Here is a 20,854-nt window from a genome sequence, read left to right as displayed (position 1 = left end):
AACAAAAAGTTCAGTAAAAAATATATGTTGATTTTGGAAAAATTGTCGCAAGTAAACAATTATTCTGATTATATAATATAAACAAATAAAAAATACTATTGAAAAACCTGCTTTTTTGAACTCTTTTAACAGTTTTTCCAGGTTATATGACGTCTTATCAATGTAGCCACAACATGCGGCATACTATTAGCTATGTTTAAAAAATATAGCCGGGTCAAAAATCTCAATTTTTCAAATTTGAAATTATGGCCACGAATTTGTTCTAGGTGCTCCTCTGTGCATCAACGAAAATAGCGCGAAAGCAATAACCAATCGCGTGCGAGTAGCGAACGGAGTGACGATACAACCAAGCGAGAGCCCCACCACTGGCCATCGGTGAACGAAGCTCGAGCAAATAAAACCACTGGTTGTTCTGCTCCCAGCTCATTCACAAATCGAACGGCATAACGAACGGATCAAGCAGCGGAGCAGCGAAGAAGAGTGCTTGAAAGCCACAGCAGTGTGCGAGTAGCGAACGGAACCAGAGAGCAAAAGCAACAACTGAAAATCATTCAGTGGACGGATTAGTAGTCAGCGCCAACCGGCGACCTGTTGGAAAAAAAACGCCAGCAAAATATACACCATCTGCCTCTCCTTACCATTCATATTCTTGTACTTGATGCATTGAATGAAATGGTTTGGTTTGGCGATAGAGCAAAGAGTTATTAAGGATGATTTTACTTAACAAAGAGTTGTTGATAAATATTCCAATCAATAAGAGTTGTTTTGAAAAAGTTCACTTTTATCAGAAATTTCCTCGGAATATTTCTGCTTTACCAAAGAGTTGTTAATGAAATTCCTGCAGCAAAGGGTCGAGTTTCTCCCCACGAATATATCCAGCCTGGACCAGTCATGGAGGACAATCCATCCCGAGCATCACGGCCCCCGCTTCCAAAATTCTCGAGTACGGAAATTGGAAAATTAATACATAATGCTCATCTTGTACATCCCTTGCCAAGACATCAATTTCATATAGCCTATTTCTCAGATTAACGCAATAGACTAACATGTAGAAAAATTTCAGATCAATAGTTGCTTATTACAATTGGTCAGAAAACAGTTGATTGAACAGTATTTAAAATCTGTCGCAATTTTAATACATTTTCCAATTTCCATACTCGAGAATTCAGGAAGTATTCCCCCATTATATGATAAATCAACGATGCTGTTAGAAATACCATAATGCTGAGTAGCATGATGTTATTACGGTCCGATAGCGCTGCAGTGGTAAATTCTCAAATTCATGTAATTATGTGGGGTAAATTATGTGAACCAAATTGTAGTATACCGCGATATTTAGATCATTATAGACAAATCAGTAAATATCATCCAATAAACCCATTATGTTGGCCCTGAAAAGGGCCGATTGAGCTTGGATGCTGTGACCACGAGTTTACCACGAGGCGAAATCTAGAAGCGCGGATCGGTCAACCTAGAAATCTTGAGCGATTCCACAGACCAGATGCTGGATTGGCAGCTTGAAAATTAACAGCTCAGCAGATTTCTAGCAGCGAGGTACTTCTCGCTGAGCAAGTTCGGAGGAGCTCTTACCAGCTCGAAAGCGGAATTAGAATGAAACTGAATCCGACGAAGGAAGCATGTTTTATAACCTCAGAATAGCAGATGATGCTCCTCCCTTTTGTGCTCTTCGCTTTCTGATCGACCAATCTGGGAAATGGGTATGTGCCAATAATGTGTTGGGCTTAGAATTTTTTGAAAATTGGGGAGAATTCTAATGCGTGAGAAATTGGTCGAACATGAATTGCTGGAAGGGTTGACATTAAGGTGAAAATAAATCGAAGCCAAACCTTAAATTTTCAAGAGCACGGATTTGGAGAACCAAACATCCGTTTGAGCTGAAAACTAAATCGATTGGTCAGTCGCTGGTGGTGACCAATTGATTATGTTTTCAGCTCAAACAGATCAATAACAACACAAAACTAGTACACTTACAAATTCATACACATGACAAATCAAATTATTAATCATCGTAGTTCTACGTCAACCCCGCGGTAATGTAATAGACATTACCCACCCCAAATTTTTTTTCCATTGATTTGAAACAATTAGGGCAAGTGTACCATTAGTGGTGCACCTAAGGGAAAACTGCTAAAACACGGTGTTAAGATCATGAAATATATGATTTTAACGTATCATTAGATAGATTTCAAATCCTTCTATCATTCAAATGTATAAAAATCACGATTCATTTGAAACTTCCCTGCAAAAAGCCTTGCACCAATAATAGGAACACTGTTCCTTTAGTGGAGGTATATTTTAAGGATGGTTCCTTTAGTGGCGCAAACCATTGATTTCTTATGGGACCCTCCACTATGGGTACTGATGCACCACTATAGGTGCAAAGGAGCAAAAAAAACTAAGCAAAATAATTGTTTTAAATAGTTTTACGGTTAAATTTCATGAATATTATTCGATTACTTGTATCATTTTCGCATCGTACATAATACAAAAATATCACATAATCATTTATTAGCGCGAAACATGCCAAAACACACTACCTCCACTATTGGAGCTACCTCCACTAAGGGAGCGTTTGCCCTAGAACGGGTACTCGTAATATGACAAGGGAAAAAGTTCAAATTACCTGCTACGATATCGGCAAAGGATTTTCCTTAGGTAGATCCTTTTTGTTAAAGTGAACTAAAAAATATTCTTGAGAAAGCCCTTCCCGAACAATGCCAGATTGGGTTCTCTTTTTCATAATGATTACTTGGACTGGGGAAAATCCAAGTAAATTATTTATTCCATTTTTGATCTCTTCAGGTGACTTATAGTCACTTGAGAGACCTTTCAAGACAACTTTGAACAAACGTTCAGTTTTGTCGTCATAAGTAAAAAACTTGTGCTTCTTCTCTTCAAGATGTTTGAGAAGAAGTTCGCGATCTTTAAGAGTTTCCGGCAAAACGCGACAGTCTCCTTTCTTTGCGATTTGGAAGGAAACCTTGATTCCCCTAATGGAGTTCAAGATCTCCTGCCTAAATCCCCCGAATTCGGAACAACTGATAACGATAGGCGGCACTTTTTAACACCCTCACTTGAATCAAAGGGATGCAATTATCAACATTATTCATTTCACCCTTGGAAGAAAGTTCGCATTCCGGAGAAACGTCCTTTCTTCCATTCTTGCCATGTTTAGTGACAGTTTTAAATCCCACTTTTCTGGAAGAGAGTTGTGAATTCAGAGATTCACCATTCCTTTTGTTTGTAGTTGCAACCAAGTTTAGTGAATAATCGAAAGAAGACGAGACCTCCTAAGAGGTTTTTTCCTATGACGGTATCCAAGAAAGATTACCACCGCTAGCTTTCGCCAACGGGTCCAACGAAAAATCGGGTCTAAACAAGGATCGTAAAGGGATCAATAGTAGAATAAATAGTACTGAATAGTACTGTTTTAGTAGCATTGAAAAGTACCGTTTTTTTTTATTTATCATTGAAAAGTACTGTTTTTGTAGCACTGAGAAGTATCGTTTTATTGCTTTAGGTAGTTTTTAAAACCTTGCAAGAGCAGCGAGAATTCGTGTACGCACAGCACGAAGGTACGATGCGCAATGTTTTCTTGGGAGTTGTGTATTAGATGATGCTGTTTATAAAGGTGACAACCATTCAACACAAACACAGTGCGCACTGTTGAGGTCCATCTTGATGATCTGCACTGCATGTGCTCTCAACGGCATTCATATATTCGTTGAAGTACTACTTCCACCTTTCAATCGTCACACTTTCGTCAGTTAGGAATGCTTCCATCGTTGTCCTTGAACATCGAAACGATTGTAGAATACGATGAGCTCCCAATAGTGCGCGTATGTTGTTTGAGAATAGCAAAACTGCCCTAAAGTGTCTATTCAACGAATATTTTTTATATTTTTTCATTAGTGGAGGACTACGCGACTACGAGGTGTACAGGTTCAACAACACAGTCATCTCCAGCGGGGAAACCAAGGTGTTCAAATACTTCTGGAAAATTGAACGCTTCACCGAACGGCTCCAATCCAACCTGAGCGTTCTAAGCAGTCCCGTGTTCGTCATCTCCGGTCTAAATCTGCGCATAAAGGCAACGCTGAACCATGGCGAAAAGGACAACATGTATCTGCAGGTGGAACAGCTCTCTCCGCTGGACGACGAATTGCGAAAGAGACCGAACGTCATTCTTCAGGAGGGATCCCTGTACGACTCAGTCGAAACGAAGAAGTTCCTGCGACACAAAATTGTTCTTCTAAACCAGGTAATGGCGACAGTTCGGATCAATGACTTGCGCAAATCGGGTTGGGATTGACTTTTGGTATTTATTGTTGGATTATTACAGGGTGTGCCGTTTAGTGATCTTAATTCTCAGGAGTTCTGGAACACCAACACCGGATTCACCATACCCTACAGGGCATTGCTAACCAACTCCTACCTGAAGCAGGATAAAATTCTCGTCGAAGTTGTCATTTATCTGTGAGGATCCTACCTCTGATTAGCATTTAAGAGTACGAGTTTTGCAAGTGTGATTTTCATATATAAATGTCTTAACACTGATTAAGGATTGTTAACAAAGTTGTGTTATGTATCGATTGAATAAAATAAAACTAAACTTTCAATCAATAGCGAATGTTAGACATTCTTCTTCAGCACAATGAAACCCGAGTTAAACTAAATTGTCACGAAAATGTACAACCGAAAAAAAAAACTATCTACAAAATAACACGCAATATCTAGTATACAAAAAACAACGCCCTCATTGGATAAAAATTGGATGACTGCATCAGCACCGCACGTTACTCAATGAGAAAGAAAACTATTGACTCTGGAAAGAACCTTCGAACAACAGACAAACATTCGTTTAAAGCTTACACTTACTGCCCTTTGGTTTGATGTCGATGTATGGCTGCACCATGGGATACAGGGCTCGGGTGGATTTGAATCCGGCCAGGTCGCCAACTTTGACGAAGTCTTTCTGCGTGCTGGCGTCGTCGGTTGATTGTTTGGCCACGTCAGCCGGGGCATCTTTATGGCCGGCACCACCCTCGGCAGTGGACACTACGTGGATCGAGAGCGACCGTCGTAGGGAGGCGTCCTTCACGATGTATTCCTGATGTTCGAAAGCGATGACAGGAGTGAGAAACGATCATTGGTGTAGGAATAAGCGGTTATGATATTAAAAATTGAAATGAAACCAAAAATCCGCTCCTGGACGATTCTTGGTTGGAGGTTTCCGAAGCCGAGGCACGTCCCCCGTTTTCTGATTCCTAGAAGAACTTTATGTTAGGATTCCGGGAGTAATCACTGATGAAGTTTAATAGTAGAGTTATTCAATCAAAATATTCAATGCCAGACGATATTTCAAATTACTTGTTGTACAACATTTAATACATCATCTGACAGGCAGATTTCCTCCAGAAGGACAAATTTCCTCTGGAGCAGATCTTCTGGTACGGCGTACATTTGCACAAAATTTCATTTCATATTTTATCAGATAATAGAGCAAAATATAGAAAGTTATGACCCAGATAGCCGTAGCGGTAAACGCGCAGCTATTCAGCAAGACCAAGCTGAAGGTCTTCGAATCCCTACGGTCGAGGATCTTTTCTATTCTAATCTTCTATTTTTAGACAACAATGGCGCCTGCCACGTCGAAATGCAGACCAATTAGGGGAAGCGGGAGTAATTGATGATGCATTTAAGTAATGGCTATTTATTGTTTTTCGACGAGAAAATTGTAATTTTTGGTCGACATTTCAGTGCATGGAATCAAATAAAGATAAAATTTTATTCGATTTTTTTATGTTTGGGCGTATCATGAAGATGCTTTGAGGTGTATTAGTTTTTGCATAAATACTAAAAAGCTATTTTGGCCCATAGTGGGGCAAAAGATCGAATCAGCGGGGCAAAAGTTTAACCCTCTACTTATTACTAAACTTTTGTTTTAATTTATGGAAGGGATTATTAGAGTATGTATAAGAAAAAAACTACTAATTGATCTTTAACACTTCACTTCACTTTTGCAAAAGAAAAAATAAAATACAAAAAATCACTAGTAAGGCGAGCAACCTTTAAACTCTAATAATTTGTTTATCTTGACAGATAGGCCTATTTCGTCTGCGACTTACATTCTTCTTCAGTGTCAAGTGCTCGCTTTACGTTTTTTTTTCTTTTTTTCTACATATTATTTTCCAATTTAGCTAAATTTCCCTGTTGATGCGAAAAAAAGGCATCAAAATGGTCCATTTTCACTTATGTTTGCAAAAAATTGCTAGTTTTGGGTGTATTACAATCAATACTATTTTGAGCATTTTTTATGAAAATGTAGTATGTATTTTTCTGTAAACATAAGCTTATGGCTGGTATAAAGTATGTGTGTCACAAAAGTGTCGATATTTTGTGCTTGAACCAGCGAACTTTTGCCCCACTCTAGATTGGAACTCTTGACCCACCGGTGGGGCAAAAGTTCGTTTTAGAGAAACAATTTTGAAATTGTCATGACTAAAAATGGGTAAATATTTTGACAAAATTCTGTTCAGCAAAATTATAGCCAATGTGTTGAAAGTTCACTTTGTATTATTTATTTGTATTAAACTTCTTTTGTTTTTTTTTCTGTAAATTTTGGTTATACCACTAAAGTTGAACTTTTGCCCCACCTTACTCTAATAAATACCGCACAATGTACCTCCAACGTATTTGCCACAATGATGCTGAATAAACTTGTGTCAAAAGGAGACGGGCCTGGCGTAGTGGTTAAAACACACGCCTCTCACGCCGATGACCTGGGATCAAATCCTATCCTCGAGATAGTCTCTTATGACGTAAAAGTTATACAAAGTGATGACTTCCTTCGGAAGGGAAGTAAGGCCGTTGGTCCCGAGATCAACTAGCCTAGGGCCAAAAAACTTGCGCAAAATATTTACCCAGTGGGGACGGACCTGGTGTAGTGGTAAGAACACTCGCCTCTCACGCCGAGGACCTGGGATCGAATCCCATCCCCGACATAGTCATTTATGACGTAAAAAGTTATAGTGACGACTTCCTTCGGAAGGGAAGTAAAGCCGTTGGTCCCGAGATGAACTAGCCCAGGGCTAAAAATCTCGTTAATAAAGTCAAACCAACCAACCATTTACCCAGTTTTAATTATAACAGATTTAAAATTGATTGTCTTAAATGAACTTTTTCTCCACCCCAACCGGGCAAGAGTTCGAATCAAGTGTGGGGCAAAAGTTCGCTAATTGAATCACAAATTATCGATACTTTTGTGCCAAGAATACCATCTACTCATCGTAGAATGCTTATATAAAAATATGCACTAGGGAAAGTGTACCAGTTATGGCCATAGTGGTTCCCTATTTGGCCATATGCAAAATTTGGCTAACTTTTACATTTTTAATCTTTTTGAATGTTTTAACATCAAGATTTATCCTTTATTTTACTGCTAAAACCCAAAAGATTTTTCAAAATGTGAAGGCATTCAAGATATCACGTATGGCGAAATAGGGAACCACTATGGCCATAACTGGTACACTTTCCCTACATTCGTGAATAGGAGACCTGACTTGTTCTTTCGGAGTCATAACGGGTTCGTTTCATCAACTTCATTGAAGTCACTTACAACACAGTCGCCTGCAGCGCACTTACCTTGTAATAGTCAACGATCTGCTGCTTGGTGAGCGTTTGCAAGAAGGCCACCTCCACCTGCGCCCGGTTGAAGTGGTATTGCTGCAAAGCGATTTCGTTCAAGAATTTCGTAAACTGAGACGATAGCCTCTTGGGCTTTTCCAGCTTCATGGCGGCCAGTGCCTCCTTGTGTCGTTTGAACTCCTCCTCGGTCATGTTTTCGAGATAGTCGACCATTCCGTTCAGGAAGTGCTCTATCCGCTCCTCGACGAACGCCGGATGGTTGGCCGATTGGACAATCACTCGGATGCCCTGCACGCCGTTCGATTTGCGCGAACCGCAAAACACGATGTAACCGAGCTGTTCTTTGGTCCGCAGCTGGTTGTAGCACGGTTCGCTCAGGATTTGCGTTACCAAGTCCACGTACACGTTGGCTTGGTCATTTTGCATGCCGCACTGCAGGTACAGTTCGGCACACGAGCTCTTGTGGAACTCGTTGGTCATTTCGAACAGACAGTTTTCACCTGCGGGAAGGAGACGGTGCAAATTGTGAGAATATCGCATTTACAGAGTTGGTAGGGGCTAAATGTCTTAAAAAAGGGAACTTTAGAGACCTAATGCCTGAAAAAGAGACCGTACATTAACCAAATGGAGTCAGATCATACAAATTTTCCTAAGTGTTTATCAGAGAATTAAATTCAACTTAGGGGTCATCAGGTGAATATGAGCCACCTTAGGAACACGTCAGGGAATGCATAGAAAAAAGCAAAATCTATTGTATAAATCGTATTAACTTACCGTTGTTCAGCTTATATTCACGCTTCAACATCAGTTGTCGGGCAAGAAGTGGCACCACATTAGCATCCGTTTTCTTCAGTTTGTCTTCAACCTTACTAGACATCTCCAATGCCTTCTCCTTGTTCACATTTCCGTAGATGAAGCACTCGACATGCATTCGTGACAGCAGCTCGTCAATGAAGGTTCGTAACCGGTCGACGGTTACCACTGAAATCGAGTTGAAATTTGAGTTAGTAATGCATAATAGCAAGGACCAGTTCTTCATTCCTACATTCCGTAGCATCAATCAACTCCTGTTTGGACCATGCTTGCTCGGTGAGCAACAGGGCCAAATAGTAGACAGCATGCTGGTATGGCTGCTCGGCCTGGTAGTTCTTCAAATTCCGTATATATTGCTCCTTGAGGATTTCGAATCTCTTCTCGTCAATTTTGAAGTTGAACATATCATCCAGCACCTTCTCCAGAAGAATATGCTGCTTGTGGCTATATCCTCCTATCGAGACCTGCAAGTACAGAAGTTTGTTACTGAATGGAAAACCCAAGCTATCTCCCAAATCCTTACGCTAACGCCATAAGTCGTATTGGCAACCCCCAACCGCAGCCCGGCCAAACCGGCCGCATACAGATACTCGTTCAGGTGGTCCTTGAACAGCTGCACGAACAGATGCGTCAGGTTGCAGTTGAGCGGATCCGAGTACACGATCGGGCTGCAAAAGTCCAAATTCATCAGCGTTTTGGGCTTCAGGAATTCGACGTCTTGTTTGAACCACACGCGCATCATCGGCGTATTGTGGATGATCACCGGAATGCTCTCGATGTCCGCGTCGACCGCCAGCAGGTCGAAATTGGTCGGGATGAAGGGATTGCGCTCCGGCAGGTGCAGATTTCCGTTCAGGTCAGATTTGGCCCAATCCTAAAAAATAGAGTAGGATAAAACATGTCAGTTCATATATATGAGATTTCACCTAGCTAAAAGTTGGTTAAGAAGCATAAAAAATCGAAATGGGTCTTGCTATAGGTACCGCGCACAATAAATACGGAAGTTTCATCAGAAGACTTCGGGCTTGGATCCTATAGATGAGCAGTTATAAGAATTGAAGCATTGTTGGATGTCCATTACGATTGTTGGATGATTTAAAAAAGGAAGTAGCGCATCGATGAACATCTAAATGGAGTTGGTAACGCGGAAATCGAGGATCGAGAACTAATTAGGCCATTAAACTTTAGTTTTTAATTCGCAAAATCGCCAGCATTTTATTTTTCCACAAAATTGAGCACACAAACCCCACAATTAGGGCCGCACGGGACCTAATTATAAGTACCACCTCCTAAGGTACTCTGGCTACAGAGTACAATGAACCAGCCTTGGTTTTGCCGTGTTCCTGAGTCGTTTGAGGCTAGCTGCCTGCGAAGAGGGTCAGTTTGTCTTAGTCACCATCTGATACTGACGGAGGATGGATGTGGTTCCCAAAGCACGGTCCTCCGTGAGGCGGGTTTTTTTTGGAGTGGCTGGGAATCGAACCCATGACCTTCCGCTTATGAAGCGAAAGCGTAACCTCAAGGCTACGGACCCCCCATACCTTAATCTAGTTTGATCATATATACGGATCATATAGGTGGCGCCAGTAAGCATGTGAACATGAGAATTTTAAGCAAGTCCTTCTTATAATTCACATGAGATAGAAACCTCGAGTCCTCGGCAAGATTGTTCAGAATGTCAATGACATCCGGGAAGTAGACCTTTTAATTTGAAAAATTTCCGATTGGTGCCGCTAGTGAAAAAATAAAATTAAGGATTTCAAGCGAGTTATATCTTTCAGATCTAGATGATACAAAAAATTGGAGTCTTGCACATCCAATGATTTAGACTGAATCACTGGAATATGATTATGACATATTAATGGAATATTAATTATGAGGTAAATCAGACATGACTTGTTAAAAATTAAGTAGGTCAATCCAGAATCTATTGAAAATGATGTAAAACAATTTGAATTATTTGAGCATAAAGTGAATCAGACCTGAATCATTAGAAAATTAAATGAATTTGTCCCAATCTGAATTAAATTAATATGAAGTAATTCAGACCTGTATACCTGAGTCAGTAGAATATGTATCAGATTTGAAACACTTAAATTTACAAAGGATCAGACTTAAATCATTAGAATATGATATACATTTATACCTCAATATAACGTAACTTTTTTTTGGCTCACATTTGTTTTTCCAATTTCCATTAGAAACATGATTTATGAACTACACTAAACATTCTTCAAGTTTCAAACTACAACCAAAAGTAAATCAAAGCAATACAACGGTTTACTGTAACTGAATACAGCCATAAATTAATATCGAGTGAGGTATAAGCTCAATGTTAAACCAACATTTTGTCATTGCTGTACATTTGTATACATCATACTTTTTTTTTTTTGTTGCATTTACGCTGGAACCTAGCCTGCTAATCACTTCAATTTTCTATGAAAACTTTAGTATTAGTATTTAGTATTAGCGTTCAAAATGGCTAGATCAAACTCAAATTTGAAAATTTAGTTAATACTAATTCTTACAGATATTATTCAAATGATTCCTCCGAGGATTCGATAATCTGTAATAATTAACTGTAATTTCTCCACAGATTTCAACTAGAATCATTCTGGCATCCAGAGACTCCTGCAATAATTTTTCCATGGATTTATCTTAAACTCTTCTAATATTCATGTGTAAATCTTACAACATATTCTTAACATAATTCCGACAGGCATCTCCTAGAAATTCCACTAGTTAACTCTCCTGATATTTATCGTTAAAAACCTTTACAATTTTCTTCAGAAATGATGCCAGATCTTTTGTTCAAATCTATTTCAAGGATTGCTCTAAGAGTTACTAGAAACATTTGATCAGTATTGTCTTAACGGATACTCGTCTTAAAAATTAGTACAAAATTCTTAAAATACAAAAGCGTGTGTTCCGAAAACTTTTTTAAAGAAATACCTCTGATTCCATCTTTGATTCCTTAACATGTGTTGAAAAACGTATAACGAAGCGTTTTTATAGTGCTTTGTTGTATATGCGATTCCTTCTACTATTAGCCAAAGAGCTGCTTTTAGGTCTTTCCTACCTTCTCTTATATTGATTCCTATAATCTGAGTAGCACTGCTAAAGTTAACTTTTATCTGTTTCCTCACTACTTTTTCAATCCAATTCCATATTTCTCTAGAATACAGTGGGATTCCGTTTTTGGCATGCTCCGTTTTTGGCATGCTCCATTTTTGGCACCCCCCGATTTTGGCAACAAAAGGGATCCGTTTTTGGCAACTTTTTTGAATACCATTGAAATTTGTAAATATTTGTGAATATTATTGTGTCTGCTGAGTTAGTCATGTGAATTGCAAGTCAACTACACACCGACTACATTCTACAGCTCTTTTGTCGCCGATATTCCCTCAAATCCCACCAACTACTAAGGGATCTCGTACGCGCCTATTTACTTCGGGATGGTCATGCATTCACAATGTTCCATGAGGCCATTAAACTCCATCAGTATCTCAACTAGAGAAAACCTTCTTTTCTTAGGCATTCGTACTGAATGACCAGGCCACAATAGTCTGCCAGTAGGTGATACACTTAATAAAACCACTTTTCTTCAGATTTGGAATACTTGAACAAAGCACAAACACTGACACAAGAGCAACATGAAGTATATAACTCACACAGAGTTTTAATCATAAATTTCGTCTCACTATTTTGTTTTTCATTTTTTTATATTATTTCAAAGAGCCGTTTAATACCGCCACCATGTCAAATGTACACACTCCAAACAACTCTTTATTGTCAATATCACCAGTGAAACGTGCGATAAATACGATTGAGTGTTTAAATATTTTGTCTGTAGTATTAGTGTGTATATTGATCTTTCTGTGGCAACTATTTAGAGCTACGTTCCATATTTGTTAGAGATTAAGTAAGACGTTAGAATTGTTAAGAGACGATCCTACATTCTATACAATATTTTCAATCGAGAATATGGGGTTCATAAAATAATCATTAGGATCCATACGAACTGGGTCTATGAGCTTTCTAATTTACCCTGGAGAAACCTTAGGGGATTCTTGGTTTAAGAGAGCTTCTCAGAAATTTCAATGTATTCTTGAAGATGTCTGCATGTTCCTAACAGACACTGAGGGTTTTGCGGAATTATGAGAACGTATAATTGGTTATTGAAGATTATGTCCAATATCGGATGCCCAATAAACTCTTAAAATTTCTAGGGCGTACTATGAACTCCTACCGAGATAATGGATTTCTAGTGGTGTTTTGTGTAGTTCTGGCGAAATGTTGTAGATTTTGAAAAGGTGGTTTTCTGAGGAATTCGGTCTGTGATAATTGTAGCCTAAGAATAATGAATTTTTGAAAATTATCATCGGAGACCTGAGAATTTTTAGTAATATCGAGGGAACCCCTAAGTGAGATCCTGAGAATTCTAAGCGGGATCCTGCGGATTCTTACCAAGATGCTTCAGAGTCCTAGCGTAGATTCCTTACAAGCACCCGAAGATTCCTATCAGGCTCAAGAGATTTCATATCAGTATCCTGGAATGTACTGGTTTATGTTTGCGCTTTTGACTTCTGTAAATCATTCTTCATGAGATGATTTGCTTTATAAGAAAAATAAACTTATTCTAAACTCACCAAAATTTGTCAAATTTTACGCTAGAGCCTAAAAGTTGAACTGATTTTTAATTTTAATTAGATTATAAGAAAAACTCATACAGTTTTGTAATACCCATCGCCTTTGTATTGTACTTTCTTACAAAGTGTTAAGGAAAAGTCCAATTCTTGAACAAAGGTCACTTATGCGATTATTGATTTTACATGACCCACATATACAAATAGCGTAGATAAAGCTTTTAAAAAATCATTGGAGCGATAAAAACTATGTAGAACGTTTGCCACAATCAACATTACGAGGTTATAGATTCATAACAGGGGCCTTCCTTAGCCGTGTGGTTACAAAGCAAAGCCATGCTGAAGGTGTCTGGGTTCGATTCCCGGTCGGTCCAGGATCTTTTCGTAAAGGAAATTTCCTTGACTTCCCTGGGCATGGAGAATAATCGTACCTGCCACACGATATACCAATGCGAAAATGGCAACTTTGGCAAAGAAAACTCTCAGTTAATAACTGTGGAAGTGCTCATAAGAACACTAAGCTGAGAAGCAGGCTCTGTCCCAGTGAGGACGTTAATGCCAAGAAAAAAAAAGATTCATAGCATAGTCGACCCCTCCGAAAATCTGCTTCGAACAGAACCGTTCCGAAGTCTCGATGCCTAATGATTCCATAAGGATGATTTAATTACATTCTAATTATGTTTTAAAAAATATTAGTTGAAAAATAATATTAAAAGAATGGGTTCCGATTTTGGCAACTGAAAATTTCGACTTTGTTGCCAAAAACGGAATCCCACTGTATATACACTCTTTCATCCTATGTATATTAGTATCAAGTTTACTACATATTACACATTTGTTTTCTGACTGACCTCTCATTTTATATTTGCACAATTTTTCATTATTTGGAGAAATGTCATTCAAAATTACATATAACACTGATTTAGCTTCTGAACTAAAAACATTCTTACTAAAATTTTCCCAGACATTTTGCCAATCATAATCTGGAAATTTCAACTGAATTTTTGGGACATGTTCTTGTTTTGCTATTAAAGAATCGTATATTAATGAGACCGTATTTAAATAGTCTATGGATTTATATTGCATGGCGATATTAATCCAATCGTGAGTAACTTGAGACAATTTTCGAGTGTATGGACAATTTAAGAGGAAATGATCATTTTCTCTAATAGAACTACTAATACCGTACAAAACTTGTTTAATAAATAAGGCTTTCAACTTCTCTTCTACGCAAATTAGTGCTATACCACCTTTCCCGAAGGCCAAGTACAATTGTCTAGCATCCACTTTGAAAATCTGAGAACCCCAAAAATAACGAATGACAAGTTTTCTTAATTCCTCTATATGGTGTTTATCCGGTGGTAAAAGTTGGCCAACATACCAAAATTTACTCAAAATATGCGAGTTGATTATCCAAGATTTTTGAACAAAATTCAGATTTCTAACTCCTAAAGCACCTAGTGCACATTTGCAACTATTGATCAACCGACTGTAATTAACTTCAGTAAATTCTATCCAATTTTGCGTAAAAGTTCCTCCTAAAATTTTTAATTGCTTTTCTTCCTTTATCTTCTGTGGACCTAATGCAATATTATTAATTCTCGTAAAAGCTGATTTCTGAAGATTCAATCGGATTCCAAACTTTCTTTTATAATCATCAGCTATGCTCAATACAGTATCAAATTCTGAATCTGAACGAATGATAATCGTAACATCATCCGCATAAGCAAAAATTTTAATGAAATTTCCGTCGATTAAAAGTCCTGTCACTGATTGATAAACTTTTCTTATAAACGGCTCCAGATACAATACAAATAATATCAGTCTAGCAAACGAAACGGGAAATTGTATCCTTCTAAAACTTGCCATAATCTCCCATGGTGAACATTGTCGAAAGCTTTTTCCATGTCCAAACTAAAAATTGCAGCTTTAAATCTCTTCGATCCATTCTCTTTCGCTATTATAGTTCTTAACTGATCGAGATTTTCTATGCAGGATTTGCTGGCAACGCATGCTGTTTGTCCTTCACCTACTAATTTTCCTATTACCTGCTGTATGCGATTAGCAATGATTTTTGCGAAAATTTTGTAATCGCAATTGAGAAGGCTAATAGGTCGAAAGCCTCAGATGTTTTTTGAACAACCCGATTTTGGTATTAATGTTATATATCCTTCACAAAATTCGGAAGGAGGAATAACATCGCCATGCAATAATCCATTGAAAAGTTCCAACTATCATTTTTTTAACAAATCGAAGTGTTTTGCATAGAACTCATAACATATACCGTCTGGACCAGGTGTCTTTTTCTTTGTACAGCTAAAAACCACATGTTTCAACTCATCTTCACCGACATCACGTATCAAGCCCTCAGCATCATTATCTCCTAACTTCTTGGTTACGTATTCGAGCATGTCACAGCGGTCTTCAGTTTCATCGTCAGTTTTTCTAGCAAAATTACCGGAAATATGTTCAAAAATGTATCTTTTCAATTCGTTCGTTTCTCTAATAGTGTTACTTCCATCATGTAGTTCTACAATCGTTCTGCTTTTCGAGCTTTTGTGTCTGGCTATAATCTGATAAATATTAACTTTTTCGTCTTTCATGATACTATTCGCGGATAATTTTGTTTCCATGTTTTTCAATTTTTCGTTTTCAATTTTGAATATCAAAGCTTTTGTAAAATTCATTTCAGTACTAACGTCTTCATTTTCATTTTGTAAATTCGAAAGCTCTACTAACGTCTTATACAGCTCAGATTTTCTTTCGGTCATACTACGGTTGAATTCTATACTTTTACTTTTGTAAAACTGTTTGACTTTTGATTTGAAATGGCTTGTCCACCAGGAGTAGAAAATATTACGATAAGCTATTCTATTTTGCAACGACTCATATTCGAAGCAGAATTCATTTTCTATAAAATCATCGTCTATGAAAGCAGTATTAATTTTCCAATATCCCTTTCCGTAATGGTGTCCTAAGTCGTCCTTGTTTACATTCATTTTGATTGAAATGGCTCTGTGGTCTGAGAAAGGTACACTTGTTGTTTCAAAAGAACTGATAAATTTCAAAAAATTCTCAGAAATATAAAATCTATCTATTCGCGACGCGGACGATCCTCTAAAGAACGAGAACTGGACCGGCTGTCCTCTGGTAGCTTTTCCAAAGTCTTTCTAATGTTTTCAAGCTGTTACAGTAATTTTAGTTGAACCTTTTGTATCATTTGCATCTAAAATACAATTGAAGTCGCCACCAACTAAGTGATGACAAACTCCTAACTTATTGAAGTGAATTGCAATATCTTCTGAAAATAACGTTTCTCTTTCCTTTTTGTATTGGCACCCCGCGTGGCCGTAAATATTGACGTAATTGATATTATTGATTTTAACCGAGATTATCCTTCCACTAGGATCACAGATTACATCGCTGTAATCTAGCCCCCTTCGTATTAGTATAGCTGTTCCTTGATTGTTCCCAATGGGGGGGTGCCAAGGGGGCAAATGCCCCGGGCCCCCCGATTAAGGGGGCCCCCCGAGGATCCAAAATTCAGAACAAAAAACATTTTGAAATACCTCTCAATATTTTCTCTTTAAATATTTGAACATATAATTCGAACGTTTAAGTTAACTTTCCAATATTTAAGTTTTTTTTTTCTTCACGTAATATCTGAATCTCACAGTATAGTTTGGCCTATGATTTTCAATTATTTGGTCAATGATTCAATATATTACAACATGAATGTTAAGCCAAAATCTTCAAAATTCTTCTCTGATTAGTTTTAAAGAAATATTGGATTGAAAATGCGTTTTGCAGGATCTTAAAAAATGCGACTGTAAAGCACTGCTCCATTCAAAGAGTTTATTGGGATCCTATCAGAACTTTAAAACTATTTGCAATTCTATCAAAAATTTTAAGTTTGAGGGAAATTCTTTTGTGACGCGGTAGGTAGTATTTTTAAATACTTTACTTTTTATATGCCATAGATGATGAAGTTTTCTTTGAATTCAGTATAGGCTTAGATTTGCTTAGCTTCAAATGAAATCCATTAAATATGCAGTACTGGCAAGAAAAAAGTATATAGAGGCCGATGTAATACAAAATGTTCAAGCTTAGGGAATTGTATAACAGCTTCTAACGAATCGATTATCCTGACATTTGAATTACATCTCATAAATAACTTAGAATTTGATTTATGGGAAATTAATCAAATTCTACTCGACAGTTTGGTAGATATTAAAAAAAAAACTATTTTGAAAAAATACCAAAAAATCCAAATTGGGACATTTTTGAAATGGGAATATTTAGAAGCAGGCAGCTTTTGCAAATTTGTTCACTTAATTGAAATGCAAACTTTGTAGAAGATAACTTATCGTAAATTGTTTATTTTTAAAAAATCCCAGTATCAAAATTCTGACATTTTTTTGTTAAAATTGGCAAATTTTAAGAACTTAGTCGCGTTTGCATAGAATTTGATGATTTATTCACAGATCTAATTTTTAATTATTTCTTACATGCAGTTCAAATTTTAGGTCAATCGGTTTGCTAGAAGCAGAGAAGCAGGTATCCAATCTTGACCATTTTGTATGAAAATCAGCTTTCGTGTACTTCATTCTAGCCAGCACTGTAAATATTTTTTTTCCAACCAGAGACAAACTGGAAGCTTGTAGTAAATATAATCAAAAGGAGCTTTGCAGAAAAACGGTTTTGATGATTTTCAGTTATTTTTAACTCCATACAATTTATATAAACGCCTAAAAACGAGCCAATTTTCTAATAATTGTTATTTATTTCCCAATGGACGGGAAAATCACTTAAAACACTATTGGAAAGCTTGAAACAGTTGAATTTTTCAATGTTTATAGCTTACAACCGAAAATGTCACCTACACCTCTTTGCATTTGGACCCCTTATATCTTTGGATCGACCATCTCGTTGGAAAATCAAATTCAATACGATCATTTGTGGAATCCCAGAACGTGTTGAGTTTTGTATAAAAGGGCCCCTTTTATGAGATCTGACCCGGGCCCCCCAAAGCCCAAATCCGGCACTGCTGTTAACCCGTATAGGCCTGAGTGAAAGCAAAAATGCTAAAACCCTCACCACTCAGCGAATACTAAACGGATTCAAATAATATTTTGTCAGTATACTGGCTCACATAGCTAGTTTCTAAAAGTGGCCAGAGGATTTCGGAAATGTTCCTGTGGCTGGAGTTATTCTGGTAGATCACTGGGTCAGGTCGGATGCAAAGGGTGTCGTGGTTTTGTGCCCCTGTAGGTAGGCAAATTTCAAGTCACAGATAATTTCCGGAGTCGTCTATAATGTGGCCACTTTACCAAGGAGTTTTAAGTGAAACGCATCAGTGTAAAACTTTTGAGAAATGATTTAATTGAATAACCTTATGTATTGCATTTGTTTAATCCTTCAAATGATCATTTTCGTGTCCCCGGGCGCGTCAGATTTACGATAAAGTGGTCAATTTGTATGTAAACATCTGTGTCAACATTATGGGAATGCTTTTCAGTAAACTGCTGTGTTTGATTTCTACTTCAAGAGAACTGAAACGGTTTAATATCTAACAAATCTATAGCCGGTTCTTCCGGGCATTAAGTCCGAGTAGCCACATCTGGTACTCTCTAAGCGGTGAAAAACTCCTTATTTGGGATGTTGAGTATCAGATTTTAATGATTTATGCAAATTAAAATTATTGTCATTACAAATAAATAAAGTTAACTTGTCATGTCCCAAAAAATCGCCCTTTTTCACCCGACTTGACCCAGTGACCCACTGGAATAACTCCGGCCACAGGAATATTCCCGAGTTCCTCTGACCACTTTTAGAAACTAGATATGTGAGCCAGTTTACTGACAAAATATTATTTGAATCCGTTACGTATTCGCTGAGCGGTGAGGGTTTTAGGATTTTTGCTTTCACTCAGGCCTATACGGGTTAACTATGTAGTCTTTGAACAACGAAAGCTTAACTCTTGTCTGTATAGCATTAAGATTAATGCTGGTTACAATTCTACTGTATACCATCATTACTTTGATTTTGAATTCCGCTTACTATGCCCTGAAGATGATCTACTCTTCTTCCTCGTTTGATTCGGGACATCCTTCACCACACTTTTGTGAGCGTCGAACTCAGGCGACTCCCTATCACTATCGTTACCTCGTCTCTTCTGCATGGTTCTACCTTGTCTGGTCTGAGTGCTGAGACCTTCACTTGCAACTTCGAGCGTTCGAAGCGGCGATATATTCATCTCTTTCATTCGCTGGATGATGCTTGTCGAACCTCCTGAAGATTCACCTAGTTCCATTTGCTTATCCAAAGCCGGCATTTCATCCACCTGGTTCTCTTTTTGGTTACCCGAATCCGTAGGTACCGGTGTGATACCCTTAACGACATCTGCAAACGAAGTTTCGTGAGCGGTCACGTTGTCCTTTTGCTGGTTTCCAATTCTGTGCTGCACTGAGGAACGCTTTGGGCAGTCAGCCTTGACGTTCCCTTCCTCTTTGCAGACGAAGCATCGATTGCGTAGTCCTTCATAAAAAATACGACACTTAAAGTGTCCAATGTACAATGCTGACGGAATTTCCGACTTAACCTCCATGTGTACCCCACGTGTCCCACTGTACGCATTGAACCCAAGATCTGCAGGCAGTTTCTCTCGCACCACCTGCCGCACTGAACCGAATTTTGCCATTACATTTGCGATCTCCGTATCACCGACCTCCGGCGGGAGGTTGAAAACTCTTACATAACGGAAGAACCCATCAGCTGGTACCACGTGGACTTGAGCCGTTGTGCCATCACCATATTTGAATGTTTCCGTTGCACGCAAACGTTGCGTCATTTCTTTCAGCACTTCTTCGTCAATGAACTTAACATAAAACGTGTTTTCCGTTGGATCTCGGTATACCGTATGAACATCTGTCTCCTTGATTTTCAAAACACCTTTGCCACAAAAGTTATGGCATCCTTCACCGAGGGCATAGCTCCATTCTTTCCGAATTCAAATCCAATTGTGTTTTTCTTCTGCACTCGATCCATCCTTTGTTCAAATCCGTGTATTATATAAGCGATAGCACTAGTGACCTTGACCACTGGCAATCTACTTTATTGTAATTGACCGAACGGAGCAAACCACAAAAGCGTGTGTACTCGACCGCTTCTCGTGTACTACTGACTTGAATTCTCCAGCAGTTCTTTTAAAGAACAATCCAGTTATAATTCTTGGAATGTTCTACAAATTATTCTATAAAATGGTGTTCGTTCAAAAACATGAAATAACAATTTTCTCGGAATTTCTCCAGCAATTCATTATGAATTTCTGCTGAACTTTTTTCAATTTTGTATGAAAGAATCATTCTATGTACTACATAAGTTTCTTCAAGGATTCTATGTGGAACAAAATCCTTCATTGATTCCATCAGGAATTTCTTAAGAAAGTTCTCAGTGATACTTTTTTCACTGGGTTATTCAAGTAATTCTCGATGTCATCGTCTAAAAATTTGTCAATGATTTTTTTATTACAAAAATATATTCAGGGATTCATTCAAAAACTGAGCAAATTTCCCAGATCCCCCAGAGAATTCTCCTAGAATACTGCCGATAATCCCACCACGCATTCGTTCAGAAACTTTTCCATAGAAAATCCCTCAAGGATTGTTCTAGTTTTTAATGGAGTTTTCTAGTGATTTTTTCATGAATTCTGAAAAAAATATTCAAAG

At 38.0% G+C, this 20,854-nt stretch overlaps 2 protein-coding genes across 2 annotated transcripts in view; one reads left to right on the top strand and one right to left on the bottom strand.

The window, feature by feature from the left end:
- Nucleotides 1–4,646, top strand: part of LOC5575270 — a 41,427-nt gene extending 36,781 nt beyond the window's left edge. The window contains exons 3-4 of the mRNA XM_001661825.2: nucleotides 3,934–4,282; nucleotides 4,364–4,646. Coding sequence (XP_001661875.1) covers nucleotides 3,934–4,282; nucleotides 4,364–4,501 — 487 coding nt within the window. The 3' untranslated portion in view covers nucleotides 4,502–4,646. The remainder of the gene's footprint in view (nucleotides 1–3,933; nucleotides 4,283–4,363) is intronic.
- LOC5575268 (insulin-degrading enzyme) overlaps nucleotides 4,394–20,854 on the bottom strand; it is a 31,331-nt gene continuing 14,870 nt past the window's right edge. The window contains exons 3-7 of the mRNA XM_001661826.2: nucleotides 9,005–9,355; nucleotides 8,714–8,945; nucleotides 8,443–8,649; nucleotides 7,666–8,168; nucleotides 4,394–5,131 (exon numbers count right to left, since the gene is read on the bottom strand). Coding sequence (XP_001661876.2) covers nucleotides 4,883–5,131; nucleotides 7,666–8,168; nucleotides 8,443–8,649; nucleotides 8,714–8,945; nucleotides 9,005–9,355 — 1,542 coding nt within the window. The 3' untranslated portion in view covers nucleotides 4,394–4,882. The remainder of the gene's footprint in view (nucleotides 5,132–7,665; nucleotides 8,169–8,442; nucleotides 8,650–8,713; nucleotides 8,946–9,004; nucleotides 9,356–20,854) is intronic.

The sequence above is a fragment of the Aedes aegypti genome, chromosome 3 (genome assembly GCF_002204515.2).
Source record: "Aedes aegypti strain LVP_AGWG chromosome 3, AaegL5.0 Primary Assembly, whole genome shotgun sequence".
Classification (NCBI taxonomy): domain Eukaryota; kingdom Metazoa; phylum Arthropoda; class Insecta; order Diptera; family Culicidae; genus Aedes; species Aedes aegypti.
Note: the sequence above shows the minus strand (reverse complement) of the source record. Positions and strands in the feature narration are given on the sequence as shown.